The sequence below is a fragment of the Branchiostoma lanceolatum genome, chromosome 3 (genome assembly GCF_035083965.1).
Source record: "Branchiostoma lanceolatum isolate klBraLanc5 chromosome 3, klBraLanc5.hap2, whole genome shotgun sequence".
Classification (NCBI taxonomy): Eukaryota; Metazoa; Chordata; class Leptocardii; order Amphioxiformes; family Branchiostomatidae; genus Branchiostoma; species Branchiostoma lanceolatum.
The window spans coordinates 1,178,575-1,198,417 of NC_089724.1; the positions used below are offsets into that span (position 1 = coordinate 1,178,575).

General features: G+C 40.8%; 1 protein-coding gene across 1 annotated transcript; it reads right to left on the reverse strand.

Annotated features, from left to right (window-relative positions):
* Nucleotides 1–13,594: 13,594 nt before the first annotated feature.
* LOC136429138 (plasminogen-like) lies at nt 13,595–14,889 on the reverse strand. Its single transcript, XM_066419017.1, has 3 exons — nt 14,715–14,889; nt 14,000–14,227; nt 13,595–13,713 (listed from the first exon to the last, which is right to left on the reverse strand). Exons 1-3 carry the CDS (start codon nt 14,887–14,889, stop codon nt 13,595–13,597), a joined length of 522 nt encoding a protein of 173 aa, XP_066275114.1.
* Nucleotides 14,890–19,843: the final 4,954 nt, after the last annotated feature.

The following is a 19,843-nucleotide window of genomic DNA, read 5'->3' on the forward strand; positions in this document are numbered from 1 at the left end:
CCACCAAGTCTTCATAGTTCATTTAAGGCATTGATAAATTGAATAGTTTTCAGGGGCTAATATGAAGTCATATCTGAGCCCCCGAATGGCAGAGTTGGACCTAGATGAGAAACGGCAGCAGCAGCAGACGAAGGAGTGAAAGGAGACTTTCACAGTCTTATACCTTTGGTATGGAAAGAAACATAACAGATGGCAAAGATTGGATATTGAGATACCTCTTCATTATCTCAATAATATCTAATAATCCAGCGCTTTATAAAACACAGACTTACCACAGGAAAAACATCACCGATGCAGAAAAGCATGTCGCACCAACGACGAAAACAACAAACATCCAAGAAACATGTTGACCCTTGAGCTTGGCATCTGAAAAAAATATATTCAAATATATAAATCTATGCACATCTACCCAGGCATATCCCTTCGAGCTTCTCAACATTTTCACTTGAAATATTGTTCAATTTCCTTCGCATGTCCCTAGTTGTAATTCATTGCTGGGTACCGCCTTTGACTACGTATTGTTTATAGCACACAGGGGAAGCTAAATGATCGGTAAATTATGGCGTTTAAGTCGTTATGGATGTATGCACATTTTAAAGATTTCATAGAAAGAAGGAAACAACAAAGAAAAATCAGTCATTCCTTGTCATTGGTCGAAGCATGCAAACAAACAAAATTGACGACATTCAGGATAAGAAAAAAAGATACAATGAGAGACAACCGAGAGGATTTTCATCCCCCCCCTAAGCAAAAAGTATCATAGCGTCATAGCACGACGGTGCTTACCTTTAGGGCTTACAGTTGGGACCTTTGCATGTGGCGTCTGTCGCTGTGGACCAGCTAAGTTTGTCCAGGCAGGTTCGGCAGATGTAGCATCTGAAACGAGAGAACGATTAAATTCAATCAAACTGCGACATTTCTGCGACACAAAATACCCTGGGATGTTGTTGAAATTCAGCGAGTACAAAGTACGAAGAGAGACAACCAAAGGTTTCTTATCCGCACAATGCCCCCCCCCCCCAACAAGAGATATTATACCAAATGTGTGTTCTACGAACCCTACATTTTTAATTTCAATATCCCATTATCATTCTAGTATTCCTGTTCTGAGTAATAAGTATTTGCAATAATTCTTAAACCCTCTAACCCTAATTGTGAAGTGTTTAACGTACCGCAAATGAAACAGTACTCCCATGCGGTGGTGGGGTCCGTGGTGTAGCACCAGGGGCAGGGGTCCGGGTCCGTGCCAGGAGTGCGGCAGAAGTTCTGTTCCAGGCCGGAGTGGGGGCGCCTGTAGGGGGTATATTGCATGCTATATCGAGATTGCTCTTGGCTGTCCCACATCTTACAGGCCTTTCCCGAAACCGTCGTATTGACTGTTCCATTGTAGTGAATGCGTTCAGGTGCTGTAACAAAAAATGGTAAATGTAGTAAAGTTTGTTTTAAAAGTTCTGTCCATTATATATGAGCATGAAAGGCATTCGGTTCTCAATTTGTAAATAAACTACCTAACATTTTTTTAACCGATACGAAAAAACAAACACGTGCTGCCGTTAGAATTTCACTGCATGTCGTCTCGATGACAATATTATTTCAATTGGACTTACATTTGAATTGTAATATTGATTCAAATGTTCATTTTTAAAGAAGTTCAGCAATTATTCAATCCACAACACATTATAGTTCGGGCCTGGGGCATTAAATTCTTCCTACTACATCAACATTTAGGGCAAATCATAATACATGATATTTTGTAAATCTATTTAGACAGTTGATGGCCACTGTCATTTTTGTGTCAGCTCTCTCAATCAACCATTCATCCTCAGCAGCAGCAGCATCATTTATAGACATTAGAGAAAATAATGTTCCAATAATATAATTTAAACTGCTGAATTCATACTAACAGCAATCGAAGCAGTAGTCATATCGTAGGTCCGGATCTATTGTGTAGCACCACGGACATGTCGGGATGCCTTCGTCGTAACCGTGACAGAGGTTCCCGTCCAAGTCTCGATCCTGGCCGTGGTAGTGAGGGGTCTGGCTGTCCCAGCGTTGGCAGGGAATTCCGGATAGCGTCATGTTGACTTCTTCACGGTAGTGCGGAGTCAATCCTTCATTACGTGAAAAAAAAGGTTATATTTCCTGCTTCCTCTCAATCATAAGTATCTACGTTATTCTAATAACTGATTTTATTACCTCCCCTCTTTCCTTAGTAACTATTCCATATCTGTCTCTTGGCTATGATTTTTTTTTTGCCTGCAGAGAAGAATCTTAGTTTATAGGCACAACAGTGAATTTTGTACAGTTAGATATGAACTAAAAAATGTATAAAACTATAAATCCGAGATTCATACTTACTAAACTCTAAACGTCGCGATATGAAATACATATATGATATGTAACGATTATCGCATGTTAGCAAACTGTATAAACCTAATAGTATGTTCGCATTGGAAGAGCAGTTCTACATCACATCTACTTGTTTTGTCTAATGCCTTTTAATATTTTGAGCACAATCTCATCTAGGAAAGCTCTGGGACGTTCCTTACCCTCCGGCCATTATAAAAGAGGTAGAGGCGAAATCGTAATACTATCCAGGCTTTAAAAACGTAGCTGTAGTTCTGTACTCACCGCTGTTGATCGGGAACACTGTCAGCATAAAGAGCCAGGTCAGAGATCGCTCCATCCCGCCACTGTCCTCATCGGTAGAGACAACGCCCTAGTTTCTTACTGATAATACTAGAACTCGGGGCGGCGATATGTCGCAGAGAATGTGTCTGACAAGAATACCAATATTGAATAAAAGAACACTAGCATTTCCCTCTCACGTTCATATGCACCGACTGGGAAAATGAGTCTAGGTTCTGCCTATGAAGTAATGGTTTGGAAAGAAAAACTTCAGTCCCCTTGGATTCTTACATTTATCATAAGACATGAAAAAGTAGCATATGATTGCAGGGACAACGTTTGTGTCTGTGTGCGTGTATATGTGTGTATGTGTTTGTGTGTCTGTGTTTGTGTGTGTGTGTGTGTGTGTGTGTGTGTGTGTGTGTGTGTGTGTGTGTGTGTGTGTTTCTGTGTTTCTTTGTGTGTGTGTGTGTGTGTTACGTGCGTGCACGTGTGTGTAGGCGTTGAAAGACTTCAAACAACAGTCCCTGTGGTTGCTGTTTAGCTTTTTTTCAAGCAACAGCAATCTAAAGTAACATTTGAAGTAAGGAATTACTAACATCGCATCTCGTTGTCTTAAGTTTGTGTTTTGTAGCATGTCTGATTTTTTTTTAAATTTGGCTGTGCTGTATGTGTCGCATGAGGCCTCATGTCAACGTCCCTAATACCGCCAGTGTGAAAGCAGTTTTAAAGACCTTTGGAATGTGAAAACACGACGGAAATTGTCTATCTTCTACCAGGTTTGGGTAAATTTTTGTTGTCTGACCAACGCTTACATAAAGTACGACACTTAAGACATCCACTTTGCAGCATTGAGATATTGCACGACCAGTGAGCAGGGGATATGATTAGGATTACTAGATCTAAACTGTAATTTCGAACACACACACAAATACACAGACACACATGCAAACACGCAAACACAGACACACACACACGCACAAAAACACAGACAATCAATGATCAAATCCAGTTTTTGTGAGGGAATGAGTATTTAACTGCTTCAGACACTTCTACCAACATAGGTAAACTTACAAGCGACAAAATAGATTTACGTGCAAAAACGTGTATATCTGCAATGACGTAAGCCGATTGGTTTTGATAGCTGGTCGGCGTGAAATCTCACGGATCAGCTTATGAACAAAGCTTGACAAAATATGGAGCTTTAAGACAAGTTTTTGAGCTGAGGCTATCGACTCTAGATAAAGAAAATTTACAGTGTGTTGGTTTTCATGTTTTGAATCTTGAAGTTCTAAATTCTAAGAAGTAAATGGCCTTTTAAGTCAAGGAGACAATTAAATATCAATAAGATGTCATTTTTGTTAAATTGTTGTTTTGTACCGTAAGATATTACGGGAATTTCCCTTTTAGACGGTATCAGCCCATTAAAATCATAATTACATCACATTACGTTATAACAACAACACAATTACAGGAGTGATAAATATCTACATGTTTATCACCCCCTGCCAATTTTGGGATCATGAACCACAGCGCTGGGAAGGCTTGGTCCAAAAAGCCAAATCTAGATAGGGTTCATTCATAAGCAAGATGATGCTGTGTCACGAATCATCATCACAGGCGAGAGGTTGCTGTGTCACGACTCCTAAAAGGCGAGAGGTTGCTGTGTCACGACTCCTAAAAGGCGAGAGGTTGCTGTGTCACGACTCCTAAAAGGCGAGAGGTTGCTGTGTCACGACTCCTCAAAGGCGAGAGGTTGCTGTATCCCGACTCCTCTGTGCTCCCCCATCCCCCTCTCCCCCGCGTCCTGGGCCGCTGCGGGGGGTCCCGTCCTGTCCGGGGTGAGACTGGTACAACCGGTACAGTTTATACCGGCGTTTTCGACAGCATGCCCTGCATACAGTTCACGTTAGTTAAGCAGATTATGTTGGAAAAACATAGTAACTTCACTGGCACTTGTCTGCAGACTACATTGGACATTTAATGTGAATATTTTTCTGGTATATGCTCCTCATGTAAAGCGCTAGACGGACAAAGACTGAAGTGGGCTATAATGGGTTACCCTAGCACAATTCTTTATCAGAGACCTCAGTATAAATTTACCTAGCACGGCATTAAGCAAGCGGAGAAAAAATTACATGGGTTAAACATACGGCTCTGTCCGCGCGGTCTTAAGTACGGGGGTTAATCTTCGAGGGCTCATTATAATGATATATGTAAATATGATGAATCTCTGCGTTAACATGTCATGTATAACTAAAGCTATTGCACTGTATTTATCCCATGTGGGCAGTAACGTGCAAACAAAGATCATTGTCATTGCATTTATTTACAATAGAAATTGTTTATGAAACAAAATACCACAATCTATGTAGAAAGGACAGTAACATTTTGGAACGGACTTTCACTCTAAACTATCGTAGTGACTAGAACCATACTAAGTTTCACTTGAATTATCAATTCTCATCCCTTCTTTCTCAATGTACTCATATGACACCAGAAAACGTCATAGCCACGGTAACAGACTTACCACAGCATAATGATCACCGATGCAGAAAAGCATGTCGCACCTATGGCGAAAACAGCAAACGTCGAAGAATTCTGTTGACGTGTCACATTGGCACCTGGAAAATATAGCCAAATTTATAAATCTATGCGCATCCCTGCGAGCTTCTCAAGGTTATCAGTTGAACTATCGTTCGATGACCTTCGCATGCCCTTGGTGGCAACTAATTTTTGCTGAATACAATATTTGACTACGTCTTGTTTGTAGCACACAGAAGAGGCAAAGATAATATACAAGAATGTCATCTAAATCGGTATGGATGGAAAAAAATATGTAGGTTTTAAAGATTTCTCTCTTGAAGAGAAACAGCCAAAAGTATTTTGAAGCCAAAACCAATACTTAAAATAACAGTTGTGCACTGTGAAACTGTGAAACTGTGCAGTGTAAAAAGTTATGACAACAATATGACGGTGCCTACCTCTGGGGCTTACAGTGGAGGACTTAGGATCTGGTGTCTGCCGCGGTGGATCAGTTGATTTTGTTGAGGCAGGTTCGGCAGATGTAGCGTCTGAAAGCAGAGAACGCCAAATCAAAACCAGCCGGGACGCTTCTGTCGTTGAATTGCAAGCATACAAAGGACATGGAGAAAAAGAAACTATTAGTAAATGGTTTTGGTTTACACCCCCCCACCAAGGCTTATCATACTGAATTAGCAGTAACTGTTTTGCAGCGTACAAATTTCAATAGCGTATAAATAGAATAGTCACTGCATAACCAAACTAGTATGGAATGATAGTAGTTTCTCATTAATTATGCAAATTAGGCCTACATTTGCATAATTGCTATCTATTGACATTCCTCTCTTCCTCAGTTACAAATGTCACATATTTGAATAGTCATATCATGGAACACAGCAGGTTTTTAAAATTGCCTCATTAATGATAATCTGATTTGCATAATTATCATCCAATCATACAAAGCATCACGTAAGCTATCTACATACCAAAAATCATGACCATCCATCAAGCCCATCTCGAGTTATAGTATTTTCTCATTAATTATGTAAATGAGGTTCTCATTTGCATAGCTGATATCTATTAATATTTCTCTCTTCCTCAGTTACATATGTCACATGTTTGCGAGTCCTATAATGGAAATTGATGGATGTATAAACTTTCCTCATTAATTATGCAAATTAGTTATTAATAAGTATCCAATCATGTACATCATCGCTCAAGCTATGTACTTGCAAAAAATCACGACCTTCCATCAAGCCCTTCTTGAGTTATTCCCTTTCAAAGTCTGAAGCAAAACCTGCCCCTGCAGTTCCAAAAAAGTTGCTAGGGAGCCCAAACCTATACCACTTACTCTCTGCCCAACGAGCTATCTACCACTCAAAAATCAGTTCCATAGCATGTCCACAACACGAGATATCATAACAGGAAGTTCCGCTGCAGTACCGTACCAAGCCGCTAGGGGGCCCAAAATCTAGGTTTCATCGAGACCTACCAACATACCAAATACCAAGACAATCCTACCAAGAATTCTCGACTTATCGTGTTCACTAACAGACACACAGACATGCTCGGTATTCCCATGCTGTGGCACTGCATTAATGACTGTTCTTACTCATATCTTACTCATACTTTTGTCTCCCTCAACCACATTCCACACCAATGAATACAGCTGGCTGACAGCCAATTTGTCCCTGGCAGTAACTGACGTTTCCTGCCTGCCTCATGACCCCTTATGACCCCTCATGACCAACTTAGCACCCCTCTACCCGTATCAATATCCCTTGAAACAACACAGCCCACACGTCGCAACCAGAACGCATAGTATGAGCATACAATTTAACACATTTTTACACTTTTCTCTTTAATTATGCAAAGTACTTCGCCCAAAATCTAATCATCTTGAGATTTCCCACATACACACGGACACACCAAATACGACAACAAACCATCCAGGCGTTCTCGACTTATCCTGTTCACTAACAGACACACAGACATGCATCAAAAAATAACCTTCTCGACGAAATTTCGTCGCGAAGGTAATAACCAAAAATGATATTCCTTATCCGTCTGGCTTTCTTGTTTTTTTTTTTTTTTTTTTATGGAGAGAAAGGTTTTCTTCTATAAAGAATTTCAAGAAAAATTAAGAAACCTTATACAAAATCTTTTCATATTGATTCTTACATGAAGAGTTTTATTTTTTTTCTTTGTTGAAGAAAGTATTTTTTGAATGATGTTCATCTAGTCTGTATAACGCAAACTCTAGCTGTCCGGGGATTTCTGTCCCCTCCCGCGGAGTTTGTGCTCGACTAGCTCTAAGCAAGGAGAACTGTTATCAAAAATAGTAACACCAATCAGAGGCCAGGATTTCAGCCAGGTCACTATTGCCATAGAAACCAGCTAGTTACCCTGTCTGTTAGCTGTCACACCTGGCACCACAGGCAGACAGGGAGGAAAGGATGGGTCATGAGATCCAGATGGAGGTGTGGGGGGGGAGAAATGATATCGCATCCCAGGCGATTAAAAGGCATTTTAAACCTCCTTGGTTTATCTGTTCCTTTAGAGGCAGACAATGCCAGTTTCTCCCACGTCCAAAACCATGTGTTGACCCCTATACTTGAGTCCATTCCTAAGGCTTTTTGAGGGCTTTGACTTCTGAAGCCACTTGAGGGGAGGGCTGTGAAACTCTATTCCTACCACCTGCAGATCAGACATCTGTAGCTGTCAATCACTGGATAGCAACAGAACTAGACCCTTAGCAACTAGTCTAGCCGTGGCAGGCAGCTCAGGTGGGCTGATGATGGCTGCATAAATTATCCATATTTAGAAAGGCGGGTTCCCTTGGATTAGCAGTGCATGCTATCAAGCTTTTGGGCGGCTATGCGGTTACAGGATGGCAAGCCGTTACAGGAGCTTGATTGAGTTCAGGCTAATTTTCATCAGCAATCTTTCTTTTTTAGTCTGCACACAATGTTTGCTTCTTTTTCGGTCCAATTCTTAAAATTTAATGTTTTCTTAATGTAAAAAGTATGAGAAAAATTATGCTTGGTTTTCTTAGTGATATTCAAGAATATACAAGGATTTTCTTGACCAAATACAGTTAAGAAAATGTAAAAACAATTATGACAAGCATAAAGTTCTTAAATGTTCTTATTTTCCGATTCAAGAAACTTAAAGAAATTTGGAATCAGCATAATTTCCTTTATTTTCTTAACATTGTAAAGTTTAAGAGAGATAATTTGTTTTTCTTGTAATATGAATGTAAACTTTACGAAGGATGATTGGAAATTTAGAACTCCCATCCTCCTTGGCTTTGTAGTACTGTCAGTTTGAATTTGATTGTCAACTTTCAAGCATGCTTTAAATGAAATCTCAATCATGATGCTGTGTTTATCTAACCGCAGATGAAGCAGTGCTCCCATCTGGTGATGGGGTCCGTGGTGTAGCACCAGGGGCAGGGGTCTGAGTCAGGAGTCCGGCAGAAGTTCTGGTCCAGTCCGGAGTGGGGGCGCCTGTAGGGAGTGTTGTCCACGTTGCGATGTGGTTCATGACTGTCCCACATCTGACAAGCTTTTCCACAAACCGTCGTGTTGACTCTTCCGTTATAGGCAATACGTTCAGGAGCTGCATCAAAATAGTAAAGATGGTAAGGTTTGATTTAAAAAAATCTATTTATCATACATGTAATTTGGATTAAAGTCATTTTGGTTAATTTGTAAAAGAACCATCCTACAGGACTTTTTTCAGCAATAAAAAAAGCACCCCAGTAAGGAATGCAAATTGTAAGTTTAATTGAGAAGTTCTCCTTTTAAGCATTCATGGAAAATCTACTTACAATTCTTTGTAGTAAAGGGCATTAGATAATACCTCTTAAATTAACTGTTAGTGAAAATCCTGAGATATGAAACATTTTAAAATCTGACACCAAGTTAGTCGGTTGACTTCCATTGTCATTTTGTGTGATTTCTCACAATAAATAATTTATCATTATCATCATCATCATTATCATCATCCTTCATAGTGAGAATGAGCTTCCTATAACATAATTTTACCGTCTAAAGCCATACTAACAACAATCGAAGCAGTAGTCGTATCGCAGGCCTAGATCTATTGTGTAGCACCACGGACATGTCGGACTGCCTTGGTCGTAACCGTGGCAGAAGTTCCCGTCCAAGTCCCTATACAGGCCGTGGTAGTGAGGGGTCTGGCTGGCCCAGCGTTGGCAGGGAATTCCGGATAGCGTCATGTTGACTTGTTCACGAGAGTATGGGGTCAAATCTGCGTCATGAAGTGCAACAGACGATATCATATTTCCTGATTTTTCTCCGTCATATGTATCTACATGATTCTAATGACTGATTTCATTGCCTTCCTTCATTTCTTAGCAACTATTTGATTTCTGTTTCTTGGCTATGATTTTTTTTGGTATACAAAGAACAATCTGTACTGGAACAAAAGAAAGTACAGTGACTTATTAAGAGTTAGATATAAACCAAATAATAATAAAACTATTAATCAGATAATCTTACTTAAATAAACCGTAAACGCTGGATATTGAATATATATATAATATCCCATTACATGGCGGCGGTTAACGTATGTTAGACATTTTTTTTTTTACAATAACAAAGCAATGTTTCCTGTATTTACCTCTGTTCGCATTGAAAGAGCATTTTTATCCAAAGCTACATTCACATATTCTTGTTATATCGAATGTCTCATGATATTATGGACGCAATCTCATGTAGGAAAGCTGGGGGGGGGGGGGCACGTTCCTGACCCCTCGGCAATTATAAACGAGGAAGAGAAGAACGCGTAATACTACCCAGACTTAAACGTAACCGCGGTTCTGTACTCACCGTAGCTGATCGGGAACACCACCAGGATAAAGAACCATGTCAGAGATAGCGCCATGCTCCCAACCGCCCCTTCCAGTAGAGACAACACACCGGACTCTTACTGATTACTAGAATCGTTGACGGTTTGTCATAGAGAGCGTGCCTGACAAAGAATGCCACAGCATCAAATAAAGAACATTACAATTTCCACATGATATACATATGCACCGGGTGGGAAAAATGAGTCTGGGTTCAGCCTATGAACTGAAGTCCGGGCCCGGATAAAAAACGTCAGTTTCTTAGAATTGATACTTTTGCCGTAAGACATGGGTGTTTGTTTGTGTGTGTGTTAGTGTGTGTGTGTTTGTGCGTTTGCGTGTGTGTGTTTATGTTTATGTGTGTGTTTATGTGTGTGTTTACGTTTTGTTCGTGGTGGCGGATGGTTGTTTGATTATGTAGCTGTTTGCTTGTGCTTGTTTGCGTACATGCGTGCGGACTTCAAATGACGGCCCAAGTTGTTGCTGTAGAATGTGCTTTTAACGATCTGGAGGATGGGATTACCGACATCGCAGCTCATGATCTCGTTTATAGATTTGCAGTTTGTCTGGGGTTTTTTAAACATCCCTTCCACGAAAATTTAAAATACTGCCAATGTGAAAGTAGTATTGAAGGCCTTTGAAGTATGAAAACACGACGGAAACTGTATTGTGCCTCTTGTATTAGGTTAAGATCAAATGGTTATATCTTTATTGTCTGATCAATGATTACATACTTAAAACAGCCATGCACTTTGCTACATCAATGCACTACACGACCAGTGAGCATAGATTATGAGGTTTAAAAGGTCTCGATCAAAATTAAACTGTAATTCCCAACACACACAAACGCACACAGACTCACACACACACACACACACACAATCAATGATCAACTCTAGCTTTTTGTGAGGGATTGAGCAGTCCACTCCTTCTGAGACTTCTATCAGCACAGGGGAACTTACAAGTGAAGGATAAAATAGATTTACGTTCAAGAACTTGTCGATCTGCAACTACGGCATGTGTGTCATATTAATTGTGAAAACCAAGGAATCAGCTTATGAACAAAGCTTGTCCAAGTATGTTACATTCCGGGGAGATGTAAAAGGAGAACACAAAGAAACATTTAGAATAATTTGTCAAACTTGCGTTTAAGTTTAATTTACTACTAATGAATAAGTATCCCATCTCATGCATCTCTTGTGATTTTGACAACTTCAACGCCGGTTATACAACGCGTTACATCTTCCATTATAATAATTATAATATAATGATAATTGGTTTTTATTGGCCAGAAATAACCCGCAATGGCAGCCTTTCTAGTGCTGAATTGATGCAGGGTTTCACACAATACACAAATATACATAGACATATCTTATTCACACTTGCATTATGTGGAATTGTCGCAAGGGTCTGGGCGGCTGCCATTTGGCGCCACCAGGTGACCTCAATACGACCTTCCCCAACCGAAGTCAGGTACCCATTTACACCTGGGTGGAGTGAGGAAAGTCGTGTTAAGTGCCTTTCCCAAGGGCACAAGATCGGTGACATGATGGATTCGAACTCGGGAACTCTTGGTTTTGAGCCGAACGCTCTGCCGTTGCGCCACACGACCCCATTATGGTGGACAGAATGTTTTAATGAAAGGGTTTCATAAACAAGATCCAGCGGTTTGGGGTGTAATGTATGGATGCACTTAAAGCTCTAATGAAATAAATGAAATAAAAGGCCGGTGAGAATCTGAAGCTTAACGACTCACGGTGGCTCACAATCACATGTCACATCGACCAGTGACTAGTGACACTTTACAAAATACACAATTTATTACCTTTTTTATCGTGTCCGTCAGGATTTCTAAGAAATAAATGACTTCAACGTGCTTTGTGAGTCGGCGGTCTTTGGTATTATGCCCTGCAGCTGATGCGTTAAATCTCCTATGAAATCAAAGGCCAGATGTTGCTGTGTCGTGACTCATCTATAGTCAAAGGCGAGAGTTAGCTGTGTCACGACTCATCTGAAATCTAAAGCGAGAGGTTGCTGTGTCACGACTCATCTGAAGCCTATGGCGAGAGGTTGCTGTGTCACGACTCATCTGAAATCTAAAGCGAGAGGTTGCTGTGTCACGACTCATTTGAAGTTAAAGACGAGAGGTTGCTGTGTCACGACTCATCTGAAATCTAAAGCGAGAGGTTGCTGTGTCACGACTCATTTGAAGTTAAAGGCGAGAGGTTGCTGTGTCACGACTCATCTGAAGCCTACGGCGAGAGGTTGCTGTGTCACGACTCATCTAAAGCCTACGGCGAGAGGTTGCTGTGTCACGACTCATTTGAAATCTAAAGCGAGAGGTTGCTGTGTCACGACTCATCTGAAGCCTACGGCGAGAGGTTGCTGTGTCACGACTCATCTGAAGCCTACGGCGAGAGGTTGCTGTGTCACGACTCATTTGAAGTTAAAGACGAGAGGTAGCTGTGGCGCTACTGATCTGGGCTCCCCCACCCCCCTCCCCTCCACGACCTGGGCCGCTGCGGGGGGTCGAGTCCTGCCCAGCCCGGCGGGGTGCAGGCTGCTTCCTCCGGCACAGCTCCTCCCGGCGTTCACGGCAGCATTCCCTAAATACAATTCACGTTAGGTTAGTAGATTCTGTTGATTGAGTTCAATTTTCCAAACATCAATCGGTTCTAATAATAACTATAATGAACTGACGTAGTATGAGACCAAAACGAATTAAGTCTAAGGACTTGGAAAAAAATAAAAAAAGATATGAGAATCAGTGTTAGCTTACAATAAATAGCTTTTAAAAACAAATAGCACAACCAAGTCTTCATAGTTCATTTAAGGCATTGATAAATTGAATAGTTTTCAGGGGCTAATATGAAGTCAAATCTGAGCCCCCAAATGGCAGAGTTGGACCTAGATGAGAAACGACAGCAGCAGCAGACGAAGGAGTGAAAGGAGACTTTCACAGTCTTATACCTTTGGTATGGAAAGAAACATAACAGATGGCAAAGATTGGATATTGAGATACCTCTTCATTATCTCAATGATACCTAATAATCCAGCGCTTTATAAAACACAGACTTACCACAGGAAAAACATCACCGATGCAGAAAAGCATGTCGCACCAACGACGAAAACAACAAACATCCAAGAAACATGTTGACCTTTGAGCTTGGCATCTGAAAAAAAATATATTCAAATCTATAAATCTATGCACATCTACCCAGGCATATCCCTTCGAGCTTCTCAACATTTTCACTTAAAATATTGTTCAATTACCTTCGCATGTCCCTAGTTGTAATTCATTGCTGGGTACCGCCTTTGACTACGTATTGTTTATAGCACCCAAGGGAAGCTAAATGATCGGTAAATTATGGCGTTTAAGTCGTTATGGATGTATGCACATTTTAAAGATTTCATAGAAAGAGGGGGACAACAAAGAAAAATGAGGCAGTCCTTGTCATTGGTCGAAGCATGCAAACAAACAAAATTGACGACATTCAGGAATAAGAAAAAAAGATACAATGAGAGACAACCGAGAGGATTTTCATCCCCCCCGCCCCTAAGCAAAAAGTATCATAGCGTCATAGCACGACGGTGCTTACCTTTAGGGCTTACAGTTGGGACTTTTGCATGTGGTGTCTGTCGCTGTGGACCAGCTAAGTTTGTCGAGGCAGGTTCGGCAGATGTAGCATCTGAAACGAGAGAATGATTAAATTCAATCAAACTGCGACATTTCTGCGACACAAAATATCCTGGGATGTTGTTGAAATTCAGCGAGTACAAAGTACGAAGAGAGACAACCAAAGGATTCTTATCCGCACAATGCCCCCCCCCCCCAACAAGAGATATTATACCAAATGTGTGTTCTACGAACCCTACATTTTTAATTTCAATATCTTATTATCATTCTAGTATTCCTGTTCTGAGTAATAAATATTTGCAAACCCTCTAACCCTAATTGTGAAGTGTTTAACGTACCGCAGACAAAACAGTACTCCCATGCGGTGGTGGGGTCCGTGGTGTAGCACCAGGGGCAGGGGTCCGTGTCAGGAGTCCGGCAGAAGTTCTGTTCCAGTCCGGAGTGGGGGCGCCTGTAGGGAGTGTTTTGCATGCTATATCGAGATTGCTCTTGGCTGTCCCACATCTTACAGGCCTTTCCAGAAACCGTCGTATTGACTGTTCCGTTGTAGTAAATACGTTCAGGTGCTGTAACAAAATGGTAAATGTGGTAAAGTTTTGTTTTAAAAGTTCTCTCTATTGTACATGTGATAAGCAGGAAAGGCATTTGGTCCTCCATTTGTAAATAGACTACCGAACTTTTTAGATTGCCGTTAGATTGCACTGCATGTCGTCTCGATGACAATATGATTTCAATTGTACTTACATTTGAATTGTGATATAAGCTTGATTCAAATGTTCATTTTTAAAGAAGTTCAGCAATTATTCTATTCACAACACATTATAGTTCGGGCCTGGGGCATTAAATTCTTCCTAGATCCTACTACATCAACATTTAGGGCAAATCATAATACATGATATTTTGTAAATCTATTTTGACAGTTGACTCCCACTGTCATTTTTGTGTCAGCTCTCTCAATAAACCATTCATCCTCAGCAGCAGCAGCATCATTTATAGAGATTAGAGAAAATAATGTTCCAAAAATATAATTCAAACTGCTGGATTCATACTAACAGCAATCGAAGCAGTAGTCATATCGTAGGTCCGGATCTATTGTGTAGCACCACGGACATGTCGGGATGCCTTCGTCGTAACCGTGGCAGAAGTTCCCGTCCAAGTCTCGATCCCGGCCGTGGTAGTGAGGGGTCTGGCTGTCCCAGCATTGGCAGGGAATTCCGGATAGCGTCATGTTGACTTCTTCACGGTAGTGCGGAGTCAATCCTTCATTAAGTGAAAAAAAAGGTTATATTTCCTGCTTCCTCTCAAATCATAAGTATCTACGTTATTCTAATAACTGATTTTATTACCTCCCCTCTTTCCTTAGTAACTATTCCATATCTGTCTCTTGGCTATGATTTTTTTTTTTGCCTGCAGAGAAGAATCTTAGTTTATAGGCACAACAGTGAATTTTGTACAGTTAGATATGAGCTAAAAAATTTATAAAACTATAAATCCGAGATTCATACTTACTAAACTCTAAACGTCGCGATATGAAATACATATATGATATGTAACGATTATCGCATGTTAGCAAACTGTATAAACCTAATAGTATGTTCGCATTGGAAGAGCAGTTCTACATCACATCTACTTGTTTTGTCTAATGCCTTTTAATATTTTGAGCACAATCTCATCTAGGAAAGCTCTGGGACGTTCCTTACCCTCCGGCCATTATAAAAGAGGTAGAGGCGAAATCGTAATACTATCCAGGCTTTAAAAACGTAGCTGTAGTTCTGTACTCACCGCTGTTGATCGGGAACACTGTCAGCATAAAGAGCCAGGTCAGAGATCGCTCCATCCCGCCACTGTCCTCATCGGTAGAGACAACGCCCTAGTTTCTTACTGGTAATACTAGAACTCGGGGCGGCGATATGTCGCAGAGAATGTGTCTGACAAGAATACCAATATTGAATAAAAGAACACTAGCATTTCCCTCTCACGTTCATATGCACCGACTGGGAAAATGAGTCTAGGTTCTGCCTATGAAGTAATGGTTTGGAAAGAAAAACTTCAGTCCCCTTGGATTCTTACATTTATCATAAGACATGAAAAAGTAGCATATGATTGCAGGGACAACGTTTGTGTCTGTGTGCGTGTATATGTGTGTATGTGTTTGTGTGTCTGTGTTTGTGTGTGTGTGTGTGTGTGTGTGTGTGTGTGTGTTACGTGCGTGCACGTGTGTGTAGGCGTTGAAAGACTTCAAACAACAGTCCCTGTGGTTGCTGTTTAGCTTTTTTTCAAGCAACAGCAATCTAAAGTAACATTTGAAGTAAGAAATTACTAACATCGCATCTCGTTGTCTTAAGTTTGTGTTTTGTAGCATTGTCTGATTTTTTTTTAAATTTGGCTGTGCCGTATGTGTCGCATGAGGCCTCATGTCAACGTCCCTAATACTGCCAGTGTGAAAGCAGTTTTAAAGACCTTTGAAATGTGAAAACACGACGGAAATTGTCTATCTTCTACCAGGTTTGGGTAAATTTTTGTTGTCTGACCAACGCTTACATAAATTACGACACTTAAGACATCCACTTTGCAGCATTGAGATATTGCACGACCAGTGAGCAGGGGATATGATTAGGATTACTAGATCTAAACTGTAATTTCGAACACACACACAAATACACAGACACACACACACACAGAGATGCAAACACGCAAACACAGAAACACAAAAACACAATCAATGATCAAATCCAGTTTTTGTGAGGGAATGAGCAGTCAACTGCTTCCGACACTTCTACCAACATAGGTAAACTTACAAGATAGATTTACGTGCAAAAACTTGTCGATCTGCAATGACGTAAGCCGATTTGTTTTGATAGCTGGACGGCAGGTATGCCCAGTAAATCGTGAAATCTCGCAGATCAGCTCATGAACAAAGCTTGTCCAAATATGTAACATTCTCGGGAGATTAAAGAGGAGCATACTACGAAACACTAAGACAACATTTTCAAAGTCGCGCTTAAATTCAATTTATTACACACAATACTAATGAATGAATCTCATCTCTTGTGATTTTGACAACTTCCGCGCTGGTTATACAACGTGTTACTTCTTTCATTGTGGTGGTCAGAATGTTGAAAATCAAGAGAGTGCGATAAACCAGAGTCTGTGGTTTTGGGTATAATGAATGGATGCATCTTATGTTTTTTATAAAATGAAATGTGAGAATGTTCTGCTTAACGACTCACTGGAGCTTTAAGACAAGTTTATGAGCTGAGGCTATCGACTCTAGATAAAGAAAATTCACAATGTGTTGGTTTTCATGTTTTGAATCTTTTGAATTCTAAGAAGTAAATGGCCTTTTAAGTCAATGTGGCAGATTTAAATATCAATAAGATGCCATTTTTGTTAAATTATTGTTTAGTACCGTAAGGTATTACGTTACGGTATTACGGGAATTTCCCTTTTAGACGGTTCAAGCCCATAAAATCATAATTACGTCATATTACGTTATAACAACAACACAATTACAGGAGTGATTAATATCTACATGTTTATTACCCCCTGCAAATTTGGAGATCATACACCACAGCGTTGGGAAGGCTAAGCCCCCCCCCCCCACCCCCTCAGGTCCAAAAAGCCAAATCTAGATAGGGTTCATTCATAAGCAAGATGATGCTATGTCACGAATCATCTTTTTTTTTTCAACCTTTATTTAACCTTGATAGTACTGTAAACAGATACACTCTTCGGCCGAAGCCGTTCTTCCAGAGTTCAAGGGAGGAGGTCAAGCGCTAGACGGACAAAGGGCATTTAGGGCTCATCACAGGCGAGAGGTTGTTGTCTCACGACTAAGCTGACATCAAAGGCGAGAGGTTGTTGTGTCACGACTAATCTGACATCAAAGGCGAGAGGTTGTTGTGTCACGACTAATCTGACATCAAAGGCGAGAGGTTGCTGTGTCACGACTAATCTGACATCAAAGGCGAGAGGTTGTTGTGTCACGACTCATCTGACATCAAAGGCGAGAGGTTGCTGTCTCACGACCCCTAAAAGGCGAGAGGTTGCTGTCTCACGACTCCTAAAAGGCGAGAGGTAGCTGTGTCACGACTCCTCAAAGGTGAGAGGTTGCTGTGTCCCGACTCCTCTGGGCTCCCCCATCCCCCTCTCCCCCACGTCCTGGGCCGCTGCGGGGGGTCCCGTCCTGTCCGGGGTGAGGCTGGTTCAACCGGTACAGTTTATACCGGCGTTTTCGACAGCATGCCCTGCATACAGTTCACGTTAGGTAAATAGATTATGTTGGAAAAACATAGTAACTTCACTATCACTTGTCTGCAGACTACATTGGACAGTGAATGTGAATCTTTTTCTGGTATATGCTCCTCGTGTAAAGCGCTAGACGGACAAAGACTGAAGTGGACTATAATGGGTTACCCTAGCACAACTCTTCATCAGAGACATCAGTATAAATTTACCTAGCACGGCATTAAGCAGGCGGAGAAATGTTTACATGGGTTAAACATACGGCTCCGTCCGCGCGGTTTTAAGTACGGGGGCTAATCTTCGAGGGCTCATTATAATGATATATGTAAATATGATGAATCTCTGCGTTAACATGTCATGTAAAACTAAAACTATTGCACTGCATTTAGCCCATGTGGGCAGTAACGTGCAAATAAAGATCATTGTCATTGCATTTATACAAATTGTTTATCAAATAGAATACCACAATTTAAGCTTCATAACATTTTGAAGCAAGGCTTAGGAAGTAGAAAGGACAGTAACATTTTGAAACGGACTTTCACTCTTAACTATCACAGCGACTAGAACCATATCAAGTTTCACTTGAATTATCAATTCTCTTCTCTTCGTTCTCAATGTACTCATATGACATAAGAAAACGTCATAACGACGGCAACAGACTTACCACAGCATAATTATCACCGATGCAGAAAAGCACGTCGCACCTATGGCGAAAACAGCGAACGTCGAAGACTTCTGTTGACCTGACACATTGGCACCTAGAAAATATAGCCAAAAAAATCTTTATCCCATATCAAACACATTTTGCAAAACAAATGTTACTTTTCCATACGGTGCTAGGTAATACCTAGCAGTGTACTCTCTGAGCAGAGGAGTTGGTCCGGCTGGTTATTCACATGTTTTTAGGTGTTTTGTAAGGCTTTCTATTTGGTTCCCATCCGTTATGTCTCCAACCGTGTGTTTGACAAAAATGCAGAAACTGGACACTTAAAAAAAAAAACGGACCCACACATCTGTTTGAATTGTAGTGAGACTGCCCCATTTGTTTATTTATGTACACCATCTGTTTATTTACACTTCTAGGCAAGGCCTTCTGCAGGCCTGTTTCGGGAACACTGTCACACGCCCCATTATGGAATGTAATGGATTTACAATTATCCTTACTAATCATGCAGATTAGCTCCTGTTTTCTATAATAAGACATCGATTGTGTAAAGCACCATCTGAGCGACAATCTCTTCACCCCTTCTCAAGTAATACGTGTCCGAATGTCAAAACAAAAACACCCACTGCAGTTCTAAACAAGCCGCTAGGGGGCCCAAACTAACAGAACTTACTTCTTGTGGCATGAACTATCTACCACACAAATATCATGACCATAGCTTTTTCAGAAAATATGCCACTAAATTTTGAAGCTCCGCTGCAGTACCTTAGGTACTCGCTAGATGGCCCATTATCGAACTTGACCTTCCTTTCCGTAAACCCTACCCATCCACTAAATATCATACAGATCCATCAACAGCTTCTTGAGTTATGTTGTCCACAAGAATTACACATCCACACAAAGCCCGCTGCAGTACCGACGGAAAATGCCAGGAGAACCATTTTTGAACTTGATCTCTGTTTCCACAACATCTACACACCTGCAAAAAATCATGAAGATCCATCAACGTTTCCGACACTTTTTTCGCCTACATACAAACGCACAAAAATTAAAAGTCCGATGCAGTACTGTTCAAAAACGCAAGGTAAACCATTTACGAACTTGACCTTCCTTTGCACAACCACTACACACCTACCAAAAATCATAAAGATTCATCAAAGGTTTCTTGAGTCATGCTCTTGACATACATACAGACTCACCAAACAGCTGGCTCAACCGAAAACATAATCTACCCCGAGTACTATAGTACTCGGCGAAGATAATTATAAATCTC